This window comes from Ursus americanus, chromosome 8 (assembly GCF_024610735.1).
Source record: "Ursus americanus isolate L20-20 chromosome 8, mUrsAme1.1.p, whole genome shotgun sequence".
Classification (NCBI taxonomy): domain Eukaryota; kingdom Metazoa; phylum Chordata; class Mammalia; order Carnivora; family Ursidae; genus Ursus; species Ursus americanus.
The window spans coordinates 52,701,512-52,724,077 of NC_142134.1; the positions used below are offsets into that span (position 1 = coordinate 52,701,512).

Genomic DNA, 22,566 nt, shown 5'->3' on the forward strand with positions numbered 1-22,566 from the left:
CTTCCCAGTGAGGGGCTCACTGAGCTGGGACTGAGGCAAGCTTGACTGAAAAGGGCAGTCCAGCCAGAGAGCAGCTGTGTGGGGCTTGGTGTAAGCAAGTTAGGCAGCTAGTGTCAGTGCTGCACTGCCTCCTGCTGGTGGCTCTGTATCTATGCTGAGGGGCAGGGAAGGGAAATGGTACCCACCAGCTCCTTTGTTCCTTGAGAGGAGTCTCCGTGAGCACTGCCTGTCAGGGACATGCTCTGAGAAGAGCAAGTAATCTCCCCACTGTGTGCTCCTGGTGCTTTTCAGACTGCTGTTTCCATGCCATCTCCCCACCCCTCCCCCCACACAGGTGGTTTGCCTGCCTTCTTTCCAGGAACAGGGCAGTGTGCTCCAGGTTCTATCTCAGCCAAGCCTACTGACCTTTCAAACTCCAGGCTTTAAGACCTCCTGGTTGCAAGAACTCACAAAATCCAGCCCCTCTTGTTTTCCAAGCCCATCGCTTTGGGAAATCATCCTCCTTGTTCATTCCCCTGTGTGCTCCTCTCTCTCTCCTGCCCTTCTCTATGACCATGGCTTCCTCCCCTCCACAGCACCCATGATCCATTTCTCTCCTAAGTCATGTCTCTGTCTCTTCTCTCCCTTTAGTTATAGAGTTTGTTCTGTCAGTCTTCAGGTTGATTTCTGGGGCAATAGGATGATTTGATAGTTATCTAGTTGTGTTCATGGGATGAGACGAGCCTAGAGTCCTCCTACTCTGTTGTCATCTTTCCTCTCTCCCATTTGGCTTTTTTAGATTTCACATATAAATGATATCATACAGTAATTGTCTTTCTCTATCTTATCTCACATAGTATAATGTGCTCAAGTGCATCCGTGTTGTTACAAATAGCAGGATATTCTCCTTTCTCATAAGTGAATAATATTCCATTGTGTATATGTAACACATCTTCTTTATTCATTCACCCATTGACGGATACTTGGGTTGTTTTCATATTTTGGCTATTATAAATAATACTGTGATAAACATGGGAGTGCAGATATCTATGTGAGCTTCAGTTTTCATTTCCTTTGGGTATCTACCCAGAAGTAGAATTGTTGAATGATATGATCTATTTTTAATTTTTTGATGATCCTCCATATTGTGTTCCTCAGTGGATGGACTAATTTACATATCAACAGTATATAAGGGCTCTTTTTTTTTTTCTTACCACACCAAGAAATTTAAAGTGGTTTTGCAATAATGTGCTATCAGACACCAAGCAGAGGTAAACACCAATCCAATCCTCTCTGGAGGAACACATCTTCAAATCATATCTCAAATAATTTCCCAAACAATCATAAAACACAAAGACTTAACAGATAAGAGTCAACAGAGACAAAAAAGCAGAATCAGATCTTTAAAGAATTCAGATTGGGGTTATGAGATCTATAATATAAAGTAAGTATTTAGTTTGTTTCAATAAAAATGGTATGAGTATACCAAAAAGTATGAGTAAGAAACAAGACTATTAAAAATAATCAGGCAGGTTTATGAATCACTATACTATACATCTGAAACCAATATAACACTGTATGTTAACTATACTGGAATTTAAAATCAAATTAAATTAAATTTAAAAAATATAATCGAGTAGGGACACCAGGGTGGATCAGTCAGTTAAGTGTCTGCCTTCAGCTCAGGTCATGATCTCAGGCTGGTGGGATTGAGTCCTGCATCGAGCTCCCTACTCAGCAGGGAGCCTGCTTCTCCCTCTCCTTCTGCCTGCTGCTCCCCCTGCTTGTACAGGCACACTCTCTCCCTAACAAATAAATAAAATCTTTAAAAAAATATATAATCAGGTCAATTTGAAAAAGGATCAACTCGAAATTCTAATTATGAAAATATAATAACATGAAGTAGAAACATAAGGAATGGAATAAATGGATCAGACACAACTGAATAGTGAATTAATGAATGAGAACATAGATCTGAATGAGAACACAGCAGAGAGAGCCAGAGAAAGAGAAAATATGAAACAGAGGGAGAGATCTCTAACTGAAGCTACCAAAGGAGAGAAGAGACAGAATGGGGAAAAGACAGTGTTTAAAGAGATGTGGCTGAGAACTTTACAAAAGCGATGAAAGACATAAATCCTCAGATTCAGGAAACCCAACAAGTCCCAAACAGAATAAATGCAAAATTCCGTAGAACATGAAAACTAAAGAGCTCTTAAAAATAATCAGAGATGGGGGCACCTGGGTGGCTCAGCCGTTGAGCGTCTGCCTTTGGCTCAGGGCATGATCCCAGGATCCCAGGGTCCCGAGATCAAGCCCTTTGTCAGGGAGCAGGGAGCCTACTTCTCTCTTTCTTCCCACTCATGCTCTCTCTTATTATCTCTGTTGCTATCTCTGTCTCTCTCTCAAATACATAAATAAAATTCTTAAAAAAAAAAAAAAGAAACAGGAATATATTCCAATTTATTTTTTAAGGCTAGTTCATCTTGGTATCCAAACCTAACAAAGATAGAACAAAAAAGAAAAACTTACAGGCCAAACTCATTTATAAACAGATAAAAAAATTGGGGTGTACCTGGGTGGCTCAGTTAGTTAAGTGTCCGACTCTTGATTTCAGCTCAGTTCTTGATCTCAGGGTCATGAATTCAAGCCTTCAAGCCCTGCATGGAGCCTACATAAACAAACAAAAAAATTTTAAACAAAATATTAAGAACCTAATTGGATAAATATATATATATAAAATGACCAGCTGAGATTTATACCTGGAATGCAAGATGAATTAGCACTAGAAAATCTAATAGTGTAATTCACTGTATTAACAGATTAAAGAAGAAAGACCACATAATCACCTCAAAGTTGTTGAATGAGCATTCAGTTATATCCAGCAACCCTTATAATGAAAAATTCTTAGCAAAGTAGGAATAGAAGAAAACTTCCTTAAAGTGATACAGGTCCTCCAAAAATCATTATATGAAATATTATTCTCAGCAATGAGACATTATAAGTATTCTTAAGATTGAGAATAAGCAAGGATGACCTTTCTCAATATGTCTATTCACTGTGGTCCTGAGGATCCTGGCAGTGCAATGAGAAAAGTTAAAAAAATGGGACACCTGGGTGACTCAGTCAGGTGTCTGACTCTTGGTTTCGGCTTAGGTCATGATCTCGGGGTTGTGAGATCAAACCCCACTTCAGGCTCTGTACTCAGCAGGAAGTCTGCTTGAGATTCTTTCCCTTCCCCCTCCCTCCTCCTCTGTTCCTCCCTCTGCTTGCACACATGTGTGCTCTTTCTGTCTCTCAAATAAATAAATAAAATCTTTTTTAAAAAGTATAAGAAATAAACATATAAGGATTGGAAATGAAGAAATAAAGTTGTTATTATTTACAGTTGCTATGCATATCTGCATAGACAGCCCACAAGATTTATAGGAAATAAAAGTTAACGAGGAAATTTATAAAGCGGCAAGAAAATAAAATTGATATTCAAAAGTTAATTGTATTTCCATATACCACTAACAAACTGAAAACATATTCCTTAAAAGATACTGTTGGCACTAGCAACAAAAAATAAGGTACCTAAGAGGAACTCTAACGAAGGATATATGAGATAGTCATGGAGAGAATTTGGAAATTTTATTGAAAGATATCAAAGAAAGCCCATATAAATAGAGAAAGAAAGGAAGAAAAAGTGATAGGAGGAACTCAGTATTTTATCTTTCTTCTCCAGGGGATTTCAAGATTCAAGTCAGAATCACAACTAGGCTCTTTGCTGAACTTAACAAGCTGATTCTAAAATTTATTGGAAAGGGCAAAGGGCCAAGAATAGCTAAGACACTCCTAGATGATAACCTATCAGATATAAAAGATTTTACAAAGCAAAAGTAATTAAGTCATTTTAATATCTTTGCAAAGATACAAAAATGGGCTGATAGAAGGAAACTGAGATCCCAGAAACACACTCATTATCTATGGATACTTGATACATGGCAGAGGCATCTTTCTGAGTAGTGAGGGAAAGACGGACTACTCAATAAATGCTAATGCAGTTGATCATCGCATGTGGAAACATTCATGTGGCCCCTACCCCACACTGTACCCGATCCCAGACAGCTGAAGAACATACATGGGGCGTCTGGGTGGCCCGGTCAGTTAAGCTTCTGACTCTTGATTTCGGCTTAGGTCATGATCTCAGGGTCTGGGCTGGGTGTGGAGCCTGCTTAAGATTTTCTCGCTCCCTCTCCCTCTGTCCCTCCCCACCCACGTTCCCTCTCTCTCTCAAAAAAATAAAAATAAAAAAAATAAAAAAAAATAAATGTAAAAGGCAAAACTTTAAAACTTCTAGAAGATCTTTTTAATTTTAAGGGAGCCAGATTTCTTAAATAAGGCACAAAGCACAAATTGTAAAGAAATGATTGATAGCTTTACTGCATTCAAATTAAGAGCTTCTTTTAACTAAGAGATCATAAAGAAAATGAGTTGATAAGGTATAATCTGTGAGAAGATATCTTGATAAAATAATTAAAGAACTTCTTGGGGTGCCTGTGTGGCTCAGTGAGTTAAGCGTCTGACTCTTGGTTTCGGCTCAGGTCATGATCTCATGCGTCACCCTCTGTGCTCAGTGTGGAGAATGCTTGAGATTCTCTCCTTTCCCATTTTCTTCCCCCTCTGCCCCTCCCTCACCTGCATGCATGTACGTACTCTCTCTCTAATAAATAAATAAAATGTTTAAAAAAATATTTTAAAAAATAAAGTACTTCTTAAAATTTTAAACAGAAAAATTAGAGAACTCCTAAGAAGTAGTAAGAAAAAGACAAACGGGTGCCTGGCTCACTCAGTCGGTTAAGCATCTGCCTTTGGCTGGGGTCATGATCTCGGGGTCCTGGGATGGAGCCCTGCATCTGGCTCTCTGCTCAGAGGGGAGTCCGCTTCTCCCCCTCCTCTCTCATTCTGTGCTCTCTTTCCCTCTCTTGCTCTCTCTCAAATAAATAAAATACTAAAAGAAAAAAGAACACAAAAAAACACAAAACCCAAGAGAATAAATGGAAAAGTAGAAAAAAATAAGAAAATACACTTTTAAACTATGATAAGACTCTATTTAACATGCACTGAACTGGCAAAACTTGAAAAGCCTTGGCCAAGATGTATGTCAGTGGGAAATTTTATACATCACACGTACGAGTATTAATTGGTACAATCACTTCATATAATGATTTGACATTTTCTAGAAAAATCAAAGATGTACATACTGAATACCCAGCAATTTTACTCAGTATGTATACTAGAGAAATTTCTGTATTTTTGTACCAGCAGATACATTTATGAATATTCATAGAATTATTCAAAAATATAATTTATTGGGATAAAATTTACATATAAGAAAATGCTCTCCTTTTTTTATTTTAATGTTTTTTTATTATATTATGTTAGTCACCATACAGTACATCCCTGGTTTCTGATGTAAAGTTCGATGATTCATTAGTTGCATATAACACCCAGTGCACCATGCAATACGTGCCCTCCTCACTACCCATCACCAGCCTATCCCATTCCCCCACCCCCCTCCCCTCTGAAGCCCTCAGTTTGTTTCTCAGAGTCCATAGTCTCTCATAGAATGCTCTCCTTTTAAGTATATAGTTCAAAGTTTGGCAAATGTTTACACCAATGTAATTAGCACCACAATCAAGATATAAAATTTTCCAACACCCCCAAAGGTCCCTCTTTCTCCTCTGCAGAAGAACCCTTCTCCCTCTGTCAAGATATTTTTCCATTTCTAGGATTTCATATAAATGGAATACTACACTAGGTAATCACTTGTATCTGGCTTCTTTCCCTTGGCATAACGCACTTGAGATTCTTTTTGTACATGTTGTTTGGCCCAGTATTTTCTTGCTTTTTGTTGCTGAGCAGTATTCTGTAATATAGGTATGTCAGGAATTGCTTCAATATTCACTAGTTTGGGGCTTTTAGATTGTTTCCAGTTCTTAGCTATTACAAATAAAAACGCTGCCGTGAAAATTCATGTATAGGTATTTTGATTTTTCTCGTGTAAATTCCTAGGAGTACAATTATTGGGTCATATACATAAGAGATGTAAATCTGTTTTCCAAAGTGGTTGCACTATTTTATGTTTCCACCAGCAGTGTATGAGGGCTATGGTTCATAGCAGCATTATTCATAACAGCAAAAATAGAAACAACCCAAATGTTTACTGTCAGAAGAATGAACAAGTTGTGGTATACTCATTCAAAGAATATCACAGACAATTAAATTAACCATAGCTATATGCAGCAACAAGACTCAAACATATTAAAAAAGGCTAATCATAGATGAATACATAAAGTATAGTCCATATATATATATATATACATGTCTAAAATATGCTAAATGCAACAATGTTATTTAGGAATATATACATTTTGGAAAGACTAAGATAAAGCAAAGGAGTGCTAAACACAAAATTCATGATAGTGGTTAACCTCTGGGAAGGGGTTATGTAGGGATGGGGAGAGATAGGGTGTTTAGAGATATTGGTGATATTGGTAATATCGGTATTGGTAATATTGATATCCTTAATCGACACGATAGATACATGGTGTTTATCTTTATTATTCTTTAACTGGCACCAACATTTTACATATGCTTATATATGATAAAGTTTTATAGCAGACGTTAAAAAAGAAAAGAAAGATAGTTGATGTTTCTTTAGCCTTACTCTCTGGTTTTCTTTAAAAAAAAAAAAGATTGACTTGAGCATTTGTCCTATACTGCAATATATTTTACTAATCCTATTTAGTATTCTCTATACTTATGCTGAGAATTATTCTGGAATGCATTTCTATCTATGGGAGTAAGAATTTAGATGTCTGACTCCCAGCAATATTAATGGCAGTAATTAAATTCATATATCCTTGTTTATGGAAATGAGAACATAGCCCACCTGATAACAAAAATGATTGAATAGAATTCATTATTTCTTAAAATTATACTGGGGAAGGATATATCTTCTATTTATTTCCTTTCCAATTGAATTATTTAAAACTAAGGTTTAGGGGCACCTGGGTGGCTCAGTCATTAAGCTTGGTTCCTGGGATCAAGCCCTGCATCCGGCTCCCTGCTCCGCTGGGAGCCTGCTTCTTCCTCTCCCACTTCCCCTGCTTCTGTTCCCTCTCTTGCTGGCTGTCTCTCTCTCTGTCAAATAAATAAATAAAATCTTAAAAAAAATAAAAAATAAAACTAAGGTTTAAAAACCATCATAAAATGACCTCACAGTCAAATATCATTGATTCTAGAAAGCCTGGCTGGTCACTTATTGGGTAAGAAGACTGTAATATAGACAATAAAATTTTCTATTTCCCTATCTTGGTTGTATCATAGGATTACAAGTTCAAGAAATGGAAAATTTTCTAAGATGAAAAATGCCAGTGAGTAAAATGGAAACATGGCATGAAATGTTTTTGTGTGTTTTGGTAGTATAAAAAAAACATAGGTTATAGAGTTCCATCAGATGTTACATTTCTATCTCCTTCCTGGGACATTATTACTGAAGACAGTTTTAAAAATTAGTTACATTTGGGGCGCCTGGGTAGCGCAGTCGTTAAGCGTCTGCCTCCGGCTCAGGGCATGATCCCGGCGTTCCGGGATCGAGTCCCACATCGGACTCCTCGGCTGGGAGCCTGCTTCTTCCTCTCCCACTCCCCCTGCTTGTGTTCCCTCTCTCGCTGACTGTCTCTCTGTCAAATAAATAAATAAAATCTTTAAAAAAAAAAATTAGTTACATTTGATCACAACTTCGCTTATAAATATATTAAGACATAAAATTGTGGATTTGAGTAAAATACCATCTTTTCCCCCCAAAAAACCTTTATAGCAACTCAAGTATGAAATGTGTTTATCTCTGGAAATCACATGTGAATTATTACAAAAACAACTTCAAATGTAAAAGGCTGGTAATAAGCCTCTAATTTTATTAAATAAAAATATAATCATCAACAATGAAACACTTATGGAATCATTATTAAAGTACAAATTCCACAAATAAGAAATTCTTTAGTATCAGTCAACAGCCTGGTTTTCTCTTAAGATTGAACTAAGTTCTATGACTAGGAGTAATCATTTTAAGAACTGAAGTGATTCTTTCATTGTGCTCCACGTTATTTAGAAAAATAAAAATTTATTTTGCCCTATATGATTGCACAAGAAATGGTAAAGAAAGCCACATAAAGGTACAACTGAGCATATGAATTGTTTTCTCACACTAGCAAATGGCTGTCAGACTAGGGATACCTATTCCTTGATCATGACTGTTAAATAGGGATTCTCGATTTTTATAGAATGAGCTTTAATTACTTGTGTGAATTGAATCACAGATACTCCTACCCTAAATGAAGTTTGAATTTTTAATTTTCACTTTGGAATGTAGGTTGAATTTTTTTAAAAAGGTTTATTTATTTATTTGAGAGAGAGCTTGCGCGTGAGCAGGGGGGGAGGGGCAAAAGGAGAGAATCTTCAAGCAGACTCTGCACTGAGTGTGGAGCCTAACACAGGGCTCGATCCCATGACCCATGAGATCATGACCTGAGCCGAAACCAAGGGTCAGTCGCTTAACTGACTGAGCCACCCAGGCATCCCTATGGGTTTGAAATTTAAATAATATACATTTGTACAAATTTCAAAAGTGTTTTCATATGCACTATACCACTTAATGCTACTATAACCCTATGAGGTTAGCAGGATCTAGGGCTACCATCTCCATTTTGCTGATGAGAAAATAAGATTACAGAGATTATGTCACTTGTCCAAGTGTCTTGCCTAATGACAGATATAGCACTAGAGTCCTTGTCTTTTATTTCAAATGCAGTATTCTTTCTTTTGTATCATCATTTCCGTATCTGACGTTTGTCTTCAGGCAAAAATTAAAATTACGATGTCACCCTGTTAAATTTCATCTTTGGAGGTTCAGGTAGGTTGAATGAGGGCTACCCAAAGAGATCCTGTGCTAAAGCCTGGGACGTGTACATGTTACCACACACGGAATAAAAGGTCTCTACAGATGGGATTAACTTTATGCTTTTGCATTACCCAGGTGGAACCTAGATCCAATTACAAATCTTTTTTTTTTTTTTAAAGATTTTATTTATTTATTTGACAGAGAGAGACAGCCAGTGAGAGAGGGAGCACAGGCAGGGGGAGTGGAAGAGGAAGAAGCAGGGTCCCAGCGGAGGAGCCTGATGTGGGGCTCGATCCCAGGAACCTGAGATCACGCCCTGAGCCAAAGGCAGATGCTTAATGACTGAGCCACCCAGGTGCCCCCAATTACAAATCTCCTATATGAGATGCTTATAAGAGAGAGGCAGAGGGAGATGACACAGACCGAAGAGTAGAAGACAGAGACATAGAGAAGGCAATGTAACCAGAAAGTCAGAGATTGGAGTGATGTGGCCACATGCCAAGGAATGCCAACAGCCAGCAAATGTTGGAAGAGGGACAAGGAACAGAGTCTTCCCTGGAGCCTTCAAAGGGATGGTGGTCATGCAAACATCTAGATTTCAGACTAATTAAATTGGTGTTAAACTTCTGGCCTCTAGAGCTTTCCCAGGAGAGAATGGTTAAAATGTTAGGGCTTCCAAGAACATCTCTAGTTCTCTTCTCTGAAAATTAATAAGGAATGTTTACGAATCTTTAAAAGAAATATTTAAATGAAGTAGATGTTAATTCATATAAAAACAGTCTTGTCACTGACAAGCTGAAATATACTGTATCCACCTAAGAAAAACTGGAAGCTTATTGTGTATTGATTCGAATGACAAAACCTCAGAATATCATAGTAAACAATTTTTTTTTCCTTTATAGGAAATATATTGGAGCTATCATGTCTGGAAGTGTGTTTGCAACCTAATTTCAACTATTCACTCTGCTCTTTAAATTTTTCTTTTGTGACTTTTCTGAAACCAGTAAGAGAAACTCAGACTATTATGGGCATCTTTCTAAATCACTCCAACTTTCAAAACTTCACCAGGATTTGCCAAGGCATCACAAGTGAACTGAAAACGTGCTCCTCATGTTTGGCTTGTGAGTCCAAAAAAAGCATGAATTTTATTTCTCAGGAACAAACATCAAAAGGTAAATGTAAAGTGATAATAAAGTTTATCAAGAATAAATTACCTTAGTCTGTTAAAAAAAGTAATAATATATTCCAATTTAAAATCCAGTAGTACCAGAACATTCAGCAAGTGTGGCTTTTAATGAGTGACTTGTAGGGCTTTGGGATATTACTTATTCTTGATTTACTTTATCAAAAACAAAATTTCTACTTTTCTGGGGATGTACCGTATGGGGACTAATATAACAAAATAAAAATTATTAAAAATTTTTTAAAAATTTCTACTTTTAAAATACATCAAAATGCCACCATGATTTATGTACATTTGATGATTTAAAGAGTATTTAGCATGCTCTCTTCAAAGGTCTTGAATTTTTAAAAATTAAAAAAGTAAAATCAAACTTGGATTTTCTAAGAAGTCATTGAATCCTCGATACATTTGTACCTTCTCCGGCCCAACATTTATCCACTGTGTATGAATTGTCTTTTTACTTGTCTAACTGTCCACTCAATGTTGGGCACTTTGTCTTTGTTCACTATATTTCAGATCTTGGCCTAATGTCTGACATTAGGCACTCAATAAATATTTTTAATGAATAATAAATGAAAGAATAACTACATATTATGTGTAATGTCTAACTGAATCTTGCATCTATTTTGAGATCAATATATATTACTTAATTAAATCAAATCAACTTGCATTATTGAAAAATTAAGTAACTCATTTGTAGTCATAAAATATACTAGTGGCCTCAGGCCCAAGCATCGAATTTATTATTTATACCTATTCAGTGAGATTGCTTCCTGTATCACTCCATATTGGCATTTTTCCCCATTCTTTCAGAACGGGAATGAGATTTCCTGGCATTGACTTGGAATGAAGTCTAAAAGATCTTTTTCTGGGTTCTTACTCAAGTAGTGCTGTAACTATTGCAGGGTTCTGAGTCAAGTTCACCAGAAAGCAAGCTGGGGAAATACCTTTATGGTGATAGAGAACTAGGAAGTGTTTTACAGCTTGGTAACTCCCAGATGCTCCTTCTCTGCCTCCTTGAAATGTAGGACAGTGCATTGATATGCCCATTGCTATGCCTGTGTAACGTACTACCTCGAAACTCAGTGGCTAAAGCAATGGCAATCATTTTATTCTTTTTTCTTCCTTTCCTTGTGTTCTTTCTTTTCTTTCCCTTTCTTTCCCCCCACCCCTCCTCCTCCTCCTCCTCCTCCTCCTACTTTCCTTCTTCTTCTTCTCTGGTTGGCCAGGGATTCGGAATGGGCATAATGGGGCATTTCTGGCATGAATCATTATAATCTGTCCCACAAGTCATCAAGGAAATGACTGTATTTTCTTTGAGATGCTCCAATTCCATTTCAACCCTACTATCACCTGGTTTTCACAATCTTAAAAAAAACGTAAGCACTTTAATCATTATTTTTAGTGCAAGGAACTTATTTCTACCTTTTTTGTAGAGGAAGAATGGTATTTAGTGTTGAGTGGTGTGTGTTGTCTTACTATGTATTACTATTTTGCAAATAACATTTTCTTAATCTCTTTCTAGTTCTTATCATGAAAGGATCAACGGAAGTGAAGGCAAATGATTTTCGTTCACCTTGTCAACATTTCAACTTCACTGCAGCTCCTATAGTTGGTCCCTTGGAAGACTATAACATTACTTGTAATCTAAAAACCCACACGAGAAGGCCAGCAATCATGGAGGAAGATCCACCCACGGAAAAGTCTATGAACCATACTTGTAGGACTATGGAATACCTGAAGAATTGTACACACATTTCTTTGCACCTAGAAATGGATGTCAAAAGTAAGTGTTTGAGGAAGTTAGAGGAAAAAGAGAATTGAATACGAAGTTAAATAAAGGCTAACACATTAACGTCATTAAGAGTTAAATAGTTGAAGAATTTTGTTGATGCAATAATATGCCTGGAAGGAATGCTAGTCCTATCATCTATTTTTTCTTTCAAAATTTGCTCTTCCTGAGGTCTAGCTGTACTCAGAAGCAGAGAAGGCATCTGTGGGTTGTGATTTGAGGGGCACTAGAAGACCTCAGAGTAACTTTGGACATGCCTATTAGCTGTGCTTGAAGTAAACCTACCACACCTGGGTATTAAAGGGTAAAATTTATTTTTAAATGCAAATATCCACGTACATTGTGATGGGCTATTAAAATCTTATTTCGAGTTGACTTATGTCTTCTGCTAGAGTCAAGAACCAGGACTGAATAAAACAGGATTTCTGATATAAAGCCATGGAGATAGGCAGGGTGCAGATGAGGCACTTTGGGTCACCGGATAGTTCTGAGGGAAAGGTAGGAGTCCAAAAGATCAAAATCACACCTATCTTACTTCTAAGGCTTATTAGCTTCCTCGGCACCCTCTCCGAATTACCACAATTGATCCTTTCTACTAAGCAGTGTGCCTCACTTTACTATCAAATCTATTTTGGAAGAGTATTTTATGATATAAGCACTTAATATGTGCCTACTATATGCCAAGCAATGTGCTAGCATTAGGGCCACAAAAAGAGATGAATGTAAAACAATTGGGGAAGTGCATCCGGGGTAACAGGTGCGACGGTAGAGCCAGTTCCTGTACTTTGTGAGCTTCCAGACATAATGGAAGCCTTTCCGGTCGCCTTAGAATGCTTTTTAAAAACCTTTAATTTTTTAGAGGTAATTATTTTTAAAATATTATATTTTTAAGCAAATACAACTACATAATATGTATGCATTTTTACAGTAAAAGAGAAGGCTTCAAAGGAATTTCTCTTGTGAGTCAGTCTTCAGGGCGCAATGGCCTTTGCAATTAGGAGTTATTTCAAGGTGTGTGTATGTGTGTCAGGTATGGGAGAGGATCTGAGAAGATCTGAACAGAGAGAGCAATTCCCTTGGGGTTGGAGTGAGGTTGGAAGGTAAGCTTTGGAGAGATGGGGGGGGGCATAGAGAAGGTGACAGTGATGAAGTTTGAAAGATAAAATGGTCTGGATTATAAATATTAAAATCATACTTATTTCCACGTATCCATCTAATTGCTTTTTATGTTTTCTAAAACATAAAGGAAAATGAGGCATTTCCATAACAATGATCTGCAGAGAATTTTTTGTGTCATGAAAAAAATCCATACATGATAGTCAAGGTGAAATAATGTTACCAGCTTTCTTGGGTCCATAATTCAGAAAGATAACAGTGGTACACAAATGCGTAGTCTTGTATTCTAGAAAAAGCATATCCATTTGCCACGTGTAGAAGTTTTAAAATTTATTTATATTTTACTCTGCTGTGCAGAGACGAACTTGATCTCCCTTAAAAGCCCTATCCACCAGGGGGTGAAAGTAAATTTTGCCCAATCTGGTAAATTACTCTGAAACAATAATTTAAATTGTCTTTTCAGATTTTTTTTTCCAAATTCCCATTTGTTCTCCCTTGCTCCTCTCCAAGATGACTGCCGGGATGGGGGGTAGGTGGACAGCCTGGGGTGTGGGGAGACATACTCTTCTGCATTTGCACTGATGCTTTGGTGGCTGTTCGGGCTGGCCTGACCCCAGTTGTGCACATTCCGCTATTGCTATATAAAGCCGGTGAATGCACGGTTCTCTTTTCATAGCTTGATCATCAGTGCCCAATGACCCCTTGGTCATCGGGCCTACTGTGGCTCTTGCTGGCACTCCAAGTCTTCTATTCCAGTTAACTAACTGCATACTTTTAATTCGCTGAGCAGGGAATGCAAGTTTGTAGCTGAATAGCATGGGATGATTTGGGGAAGGCTGAGTGCTACCATCCCAGTCAACTTTTACCTTTTGTGCATTCTGCCTCTTTTCTAAATAAATGTTGGATGGCTATATAATGTACATCGGCCCATAGGGGTAGGTCCTGTGAAAGGGATACCCGGATCATGAACCTCACAAGGGCAATCATCCAAGGGTATAAACGAGTTATGTATCCTGCTAACTTTGAGAGAGTGCTGTGTTTTGTGTGCAAGGAAGAGGTACAGAGGGTGGCTTGGGAAAACAGTAGACAGTTATGCCTTGGACGTGATGAGATCACCTTCTGTTATGTCACTGATTCCTAGGTCTGCTGACCACTGTATCTTCATGGGACCAAAGGAGATGGTGCTAAACTATTGCTGGATGGGGACTATCTTTCTCATGTGCCTCACTGTCATTTGTATGGACAAGGTTTTACCTAGGGTAACCGTATGTTTAATTAATGTGTGCACCTGATCTGAACCTTGCAGCAAGAATCCGTGAAGAAAGGGGGTTCTGATTATTCATCTGCTTTGGCCTTTTATATGCCTCAGTCCAGCCCTTTCTGTCTTTTTCTTGCCTCTCCATCTTCCTCACACTATCTCTTTGTCAATTTAAGGGCATAATTTTTGACTGTGTGGCCCAGGGCCACAGTTGTTAATTACAAATGGCCCTGACTGGGGGACTCATCTTGTTGTAGACTTAGCTAATGATAGCAACCAAAGAAAACTAACATCAACATGACCTGTAAGTGAAATTAATCCTAGAATCTTGGAATCAAAGGGATCCCTGGAAGCTCCCCGGTCAAATTTCTTCATTAACATATCAGGGAAGAAATCAGGAGGGCAAACGACCCTATAACAGGGATGGTTATATATTCAGCTTTTCAGTTAAGGCTAGAATGTGTACTGGAGCACAACCACATCACCATGTGGCCTCTCTCTGTTGCGTCATTTTATTGTATCCTTATAGTATTCTTTTCTTTGCAGATTTCACTTGTTCCATGAAGATCACCTGGTATGTTTTAGTTCTAGTCGTTTTTATATTTTTTCTCATCCTCACTCTCCACAAAATACTTGAAAGCCACAGAAGAATGTGGAAATGGCGGAGTAAGTATTTAGGAATAAATCCATTGTTTGGGACAATCCAGTTAGGGTCTTCTCTATAGATGTATGTTCTTTTTAATTTATAATTTATTGAGCATCTACTCTGTGTAAGTGGCAGTTCTAGGTAACCCAGGGAATATGAACATAAGTAAGACACAGTGTTAGCATTTGAAGAGTTTCATGCGTCTTTGTCTACTTAAACAAGCGAATAGGAGGGGAGGCTGGGCAGGAGCTGAAGGAGGCTGGAGGTTGACCAGAGGCTTAGTGGAAGTGAAGGAAGAAAAGAGGCAGAAGAATAGGCTGGCGATCAAGAACTTCGGAGCTGGAGATCTTGAGCAGAGTGGCTCTAAGTGATAAGTGGGAATGGGAGTCAATTTTTAATAGGTGTAAGGGTGTCAGTAGATTTTTGGCGAGGCAGAGCTATAATGTGTAATTAGAAATCAGGCAATGGGGGTGATATTAAAAATATTTAACTAGTATGACCTAGGCATCCACCTATCAGGATGGACATTGACTTATGGCCCCAGTGGTGTGTACCCACGCATATACCAACCCTTCTGGTGTGTGACCCATGCATATACTGGCTGAATATCAGGCCTAAGGGATAGGGGGGAGGAGTAGAGGGAGAGAAGGAATCTTACGCAGCCTCCATGCTCAACACAGAGCCCCATGTGGGGTTCCGACCCATGACCCTGAGATCATGACCTGAGCCAAAATCAAGAATCGGACACTTAATCGACTGAGCCACCAAACGTCCCTGTTGCAGGTATTTCTGGAAAGCAGTTTCATATCAAGTCTTGCCACTGATACCTTAGTATATAAAGCTAACATATAATAACATCACCGATATTGTGTATTTGTAGAATAACGCTTTCAGAAGTTTTTTTTTTTAAACTAGATTTTCCAAGTACTTAAACAAGGTGTGTACGACTATTTTCACTTATAGATGAAAAAACCCCCTGAGCCTTAGAAAGATGAAGTCGTTTTTCCAAAGTTACACAGCTAACAAAAGGTCAGAATTAAGACCTAGGGTCTTTCTAGTTTTAAAAATAACATTATTTTAAATAAACATATGTTATTTGCAAATAGTTTTAAGTTTCTTGATCTATTTTTCCATATAATTGCCTATTAGGAAAGACAGAAGCCAGATAGAGAAAACGTCTAGAAAGCAACAATAGCGGAGAGTGAACATTTTATGAACATCCACCCAAATGATAGGCTTGGTGGTTTTTGAAGGCTTGCCTTACAAATCCAAGCATATAAAGTAATGAAACATGTCACACCATTTAGGGCATTAAATATTATTAAATATGCATTAAATATTCTGTACATATCTATGTATATTAATGTGAGCAATATAATATTCTATACAAAAGAGCTGGTGCTTTTCATTAGAGGAGATGGCATGATGGCATTTATGCTAGTGGAGAAACCACTTGTTTTAGAAAGATCCTCTGTTTGCTCATGGAAAATAACGAGGAAAGCCCTTAATGTCTTGTTACTCCTGGCCCTGTTGTGAATGGCCCACTTTCCTTGGTAATCCTTTGAATCAACACGGGGAATATATATTAAGAATGTGCTTGTTTATCATTTAAATATTTAATTTCTTTTCTTGGAATAGGTCATAAATACAAACCCACTTCTGCTCTCTTAAGAGGACAGGATTCCGAGAAACTGCGAACACTGAACGTGCGGGTTATTTCAGGTGAGTTTTGTGACGTACCGACAAAGCCCGGCTTTGAGAACCCCAGTCCTTCACCATTTCACTATAGACCCAAGATCGAATGATCTGAGCTCATTTAAATTAGCCTTGTATCTGGAAGAAAGGAGCTGTGGGCAAATGAAATCTAGTTTAATATGTCTTATTATCAGGGGATGGTTATTATCAAAACCAGCTCCTTAAATAATGGAAAGCATGCCTAATTGGCAAGAAGAAATTCATGTGAGTAGGCAGAGGAGAGAAAGCAATAAGGAAGAAGCCTCAGATTATTTTTAAATGAGACAAGATACCATTATTCCTCAGAATTGCAAGAAGTAATTGCAGAGTGGGCATGGCTTCTGCTGGAGCTTTTACTTAGCAAAGGGTGTCATTGTGTAAAGAGAACTTCTAATAGCCCCAATTAAAAAGTCCCCTGTCCTCTCCCAAGAAACAGAAATGGAATCAGGGAACCCTAATTAGAGCAGCTCAAGGAGCTGTTAGCACAGACGCTGTGGTTCGATCTCCTAATTGTGAAGCTTCCTTCTAAATTCAATCTGTCAAATCTTATTAGAAAGGAAGAGAGGGAGAACGGGACACGGGCAAAGTGCTCTTCATCTGTGGAACGATCTCCTCGACTCTTTGCAAACCGAAGCATGATGAGTGATATTTCTACGGCTCCTTGTGTCCAGCCGGTGATCGGGCTCCTTCAGACTTTGTGAAACGTCAGATAAGGGGGCTTCAGGTCTGGTGTTTAATGGTTTTCAAAAATGCAGGGATAGGGGCGCCTGGGTGGCACAGCGGTTAAGCGTCTGCCTTCGGCTCAGGGCGTGATCCCGGTGTTCTGGGATCGAGCCCCACATCAGGCTCCTCTGCTGGGAGCCTGCTTCTTCCTCTCCCACTCCCCCTGCTTGTGTTCCCTCTCTCGCTGGCTGTCTCTATCTCTGTCGAATAAATAAATAAAATCTTTAAAAAAAACAAAAACAAAAAAAACCAAAAATGCAGGGACAGTGAACCAAGCCCGAGGCGCCCACCTCAGCTGCCTTGTAACCGAGTGCAGATCCGCACCCCATTTCACTGGGAACTCTGCTCCGGAGGCTTTTCTTATCTATGCAGATTAGCAGAGACTCAGATCTCTAGCTTGAGGAAAAACTGGATTGAGTGCATCGAAAGAACTCAATTTTTTAAAAAATTCACACTTTCTATTCTCTGCGTTAGCAGTATTCACCTATGGCTAATTCTAAGCAGTAGCTAAGTGATCATTTGATACCAGCTAAATGCGTGGAACGTCGATGGAAGTTTTGTGGTCCGTGACGGTTTTGATTAATGACATTAAAATCAGAAGTTGGTTTCCAATGCCAAAATTCATCTTTATGGGGAGAAAATGGCATTTCCCTTGTTCTTCCCTCTTAGGCGGGACCCAGGCCTGACATTCATACACCAGGAATGTTTTAACCTAGCTCTGCTGAGCTTTTTCAGTGGCCTCAGGAATCCTGGTCCTTGCTCTTTTCAAGTCATAATTTTAAGCACTGCAGCTTTGTCTGAGAAAAAGTCAATAGCCCCCCTGTCAACTCATATAATCAGGGGAACCACAAATTTGAAGTACTAGCTAACCACAAGCCTAACATCACAAGATGTACTTCTGAGCCTTTGATTTTCATTCACCAGAGGAAACTGTCTCGGCCATCCGCTCCCTTTAATAGCTCTCACTAAAAACCCTAGCTTTATTACCAGGCGTATAATATTAATGTTTAGAGCTAGCCAACGGGTGCTGGCCCTTTTTTTAAATCAAGAGTCCTTTTGAGGCTTAGCATCTTAAGGGGGGGGTGGGGGGGTGGGAAGAAGCAGATTCTTTCTTATTATTTATAATCCTTTAACCTATATGGAATTTCCCCCCTCCTATTATAAGTTGCTCTTTCTGAGAGAGAAATGGGGAGGAAATAATGTCTCCCTCGAGTGCCATTTTTAAGGCCTTTGTCATGATGGATTACAGGCAGTGGTGAGAATATAGGGCACAAACATGCGAGCACGGTTCTCTGGCGGAGCAGTAACACGAGTACAAAAAACGGTTCAAAGGGAGCAGTGACTACAGTCACACTCAGCAGAGCAGCCTGCTGTCGTCTCAAGCTGTATGTTCCAGAATGTCTCTCTGGTTGCTCATGTATTACAAAGGAAGTGCTGTTACACACGTACACACGGAGCTAGATAGGCTCACACCCTCAAAAGGACGAGAGAAATAAAGCGAGTTGACCAAGAACCTGGCCCCATGTCCTGGAGCACAGTGAACACGGGCAGAGGAAGGCCTCTCCTGGCCGCAGAGAGCCGTGTCTCAAAGCATCACATCCCAAGCTTTAATAGGTCTCTAATATTTTCTCCCTTGCTTTGAGAAGCGTGATGGCTTCTGTGGCCTGTCTTGGCATGAATCCTCTTTATATTGTATTCAGTCGACTGTTATCTTCACACAGGTGATGACTGTCTTCTTCAGCTTTGGATCCTTGGCCCCTGCATAATATCTGGCACGTAGTTTGTGCACAGTAAAAGCTTATTAAATCACACAAAGCCTAAGAGGAAATGAGGAGAGTGTCATAGAGGGGATGGAGAGGATAGAGCAGACGAGCAAGAAATTCATCTTGGGGTTTGGGAAAGATGAAAACAAAGAGCCAGAGAGTGATCAGAGGGAACATAATTCGACTTCATTAAAGAATATATAACTCTACAGAATTGCCAAGGATGTCAAAGAATCATGGAATACATTGACTATTTTGAAGAAGAGATTTGGAGAACTATGCAGAAGTCAATTTGAAATGTATCCCTGGAAACAGTGTTTAAAGGGCTGGTCACATTGGGAGACCAAAGTCAGGGGCAGGAGCAGGGGACAAGGACCCCAATCACTGGTTCCAAACAATAGCAATCAACTTGGCTGGCTTGACCAAAAGGAAACCTATTGGAAAACCAGTAGGTAACCCGTAGAAACACCAGGAATGTTAAGCATTCAGTGGCTGGAAAAGGAACAGGAGTTAAGGGAGGCCAGGCAGCCAAGAGTATAGCCAAGGTCACCATGGGAATGATCTGGTGAGACTGCTTCTGCTGCTGTCACCACCACTGAACACTCCTCTGAGCTTCAAGACCCTTTGACCATTCTGCTCTGCATCACTGTCCAGGATGGCGAGCCCCAAGGAGGGCTATCTGACTGCCCAAGGGGGCAGGCCATGGATTGGTACTCTGGGTGCCAGGAAGCGGGAAAGGGGATATCTGCCCCTTTGGCTTCCTACATTTTTGAGAGCACCCCAGAGATGTCCACGTGTTGGACAGCCAATAACTAAATATCTCTAACACCAGGTTCCTAGGATGAGAGCTTCCTGACTCCTGCTTAATAGGTCAATGAAGGGGCTCCTTTCATCTCTCCCCTCTCCGTCCATCAAACATGGTGAAATCGTTAAAACTTGACATTCTTCACCTTCAACTATTCAACCAAAATCTGTTGAACCCCGACTCAGGGCCAGGCATCATGCTAAGCATTGATGAGACAGTGGCCTGGACTAGCACAGTCTCTGCTTTCACAGAGCTGATGTCCCAGGGAGATTCTAACCATCCTCCCTTGCCTTAGGAGAAGAGAAGCCTAATTAAACTACACACATTCATTAAGCAACTTACACAGATAACATTTTCTTTTATTTTACAAGAATCGTGCTTTTTTCCTGATGCGAAAAACTGGAACGAAGAGAGTTTAAGTAACTGACCCACAGCCAGTTCCTGGCAGAGTCGGGGTTCAAACTCAGTTTTGGCCAGCAGGTTTTCTGGCACACCGCTTAGGGGCTGTGGTGAACTAGGGAGTTTACTCATGCTGGTTCAAGCCACAGATCAAAACTCACCTTGTTCTTTTACAGTTAACACTAGAAACTGAGATGAAACACTTTCTCTACACTGGAGAAGGTTGTAGGAGCTTGTGTCGTGACAGTGTGAGTCACCCTCAGAGTACATGTAGCAAAAGTGAAATGTTTTTTGTAGTTAATGTGGGTAGGTTCTTAGGGACCGTGAAGCAAAGAAAATGGATTTTTATTGTGAAAGAGAATTACTAAATGCCAAAAGGAAGTGAATGGCCCAGTAATTTGTATGACCCCAAAATATAACTAATGACAATGTAAAATTATAATTTGCAACATGGTTACGGCCAGCATAATAAAGACTAAGCTGGTTTCGATTTCCAGCAGGAGAGAAGATAAATTACTCGTGCCAGATGTCCAACAACCAAACAAAATAACATGGAAATTTAATTTTTACTTGCTTAACTATAATATTTATGACTCTTAGAGTACGGATTTGGGTTCATAAAACCGTAAAGGTTGGAGCCATCTGCTTGATTACAGAACAGAGCAGAATGCAGAGGGTGACTCTCGTTGCAGGAAGAATTTCTTAAATGTGAAGAATCTATGGGCAGAATAGGATGATTTACTCTAACTTGTCCATTGAATGCCTTTACGTGATAACCTTCTCCGCCAGGTCTGGAAGACCTGATGATAAAACATACGGATCAACATCTTCTCCCCACCTGGACCATCCTGCCTCCCTTACCCCTCCCTGCAGACCTCCCTTTCTCCTACCCTGCCTTTGTCTAGTTCACTCCAAGGTTTGCTTCTAACCTTAGCTTGACCGACCCTTCCTCAGGGAAGTCGTATTGGACCTCCTGGACTAGGTCAATTCCCCTTCTCACACATCCTTATAACACCACACATCTCTCTCTGTGCCAATTATCATTACTGTTATTTTATATGTGTGTTTATTTGATTGACGTGGCTCCCATAAGCCACTTAGCTCCTTGTGATCAGGGGCTTTACCTGATTATACTCATTGCTGCTTCCCCAGCTCATAGCACAGTGCATATGAGGGCATAGATAGGTACCCAATAAATATAGAGACGTAAATACAATTCTACATTGACTATGCAGACAGAATGGCGGCTGCTGTCTTACAAAGACCCTTCAAAACATCTTCCCCCCCCCCCTAAATTTTTAAATACTTCATCAGCTTTATTCCTTGGAGTGCTAAGGATATCCACAGTGTGGATGCACTGGGAGCTGAGACAATGGCTCAGAATATTGGCAGCTGTCTGTTCTCGTTAGTTGTTAATTCTAGGTAATTTTGTAGTCATGTACTTTCCCATCCTCATTTGATTTTCACACTGGCCAGATTTGGAACAGCTGAGTGGTTTTAGGATCACTGTTAACAATAACAGATGGAGCTTTGAACGTAGAAAGTTGGCTCCTCGAATAATGGAAATCTATTTTAAGCTGCCATAATTGGTTCTATTAGCCCTAAAAAGCAACTAGCTATCTTGGGCTTGCACAAAAGGGCCCAGGTTTTTATGTGACGAAAAGGTCAGAATGATGCCTAGCAACGTGGAAGTTCTGCATTCCGAGGGCAATAAGAAGAAATAAGACCGGAAGGTTTTTTGGAGCCAGATTAGAGAACTGAATAAGAATCATCAAACCATCTGAAAACGTCCTCGTCCATCTTGACTGCGGTAATCTGTGGTGATTAACGTGAATTCCTTCATTTCTGGAGAAGTTCTTATAAGGAAAGCAAGTACCTCGTGGGCAACAGAGTAGACATTATGGCCTTTGTCACCACGGAGTCATGGCTGAATCACCCAAAGCGCAGGGAGAGGAAGGAAGCGCTGACGGCCCCATTTTCGAGGCCAGCCATCCCCAGCCCACCCCTGCTGAGCTCATATTTGGGTCCTACCCAATTTCAAGGGAACCCCTCAAGTCAGCTTACAAAGGCGCTTGGAAAAACACTCTGTTTTGCACTTGGTAGGCTTTCTGTTTTTCAAAGTCCGTCAAAACACACCTTAACTACCTCATTTACCCTTACCTTTAGCTTCTTCCTTGTAGCTTCAAGGTAGCCACGCGGGCTTTGCGGGAAGTCCCGAGAA

The 22,566-nt window shown here is 39.6% G+C and overlaps 1 protein-coding gene across 3 annotated transcripts in view; it reads left to right on the plus strand.

Annotated features, from left to right (window-relative positions):
• The window catches only part of TMEM156 (transmembrane protein 156), a 47,893-nt gene that overhangs the window by 14,551 nt on the left and 10,776 nt on the right, over positions 1 to 22,566 (plus strand). For 2 of the 3 annotated variants that reach the window (XM_045770548.2, XM_087864208.1), the window contains exons 2-5: positions 9,829 to 10,098; positions 11,635 to 11,895; positions 14,822 to 14,941; positions 16,560 to 16,643. In XM_045770548.2, coding sequence (XP_045626504.1) covers positions 9,829 to 10,098; positions 11,635 to 11,895; positions 14,822 to 14,941; positions 16,560 to 16,643 — 735 coding nt within the window. Of the gene's footprint in view, positions 1 to 9,828; positions 10,099 to 11,634; positions 11,896 to 14,821; positions 14,942 to 16,559; positions 16,644 to 17,208; positions 17,380 to 22,566 lie in introns of all 3 variants that reach the window. The other variant, XR_015725524.1, reaches the window with a different exon arrangement.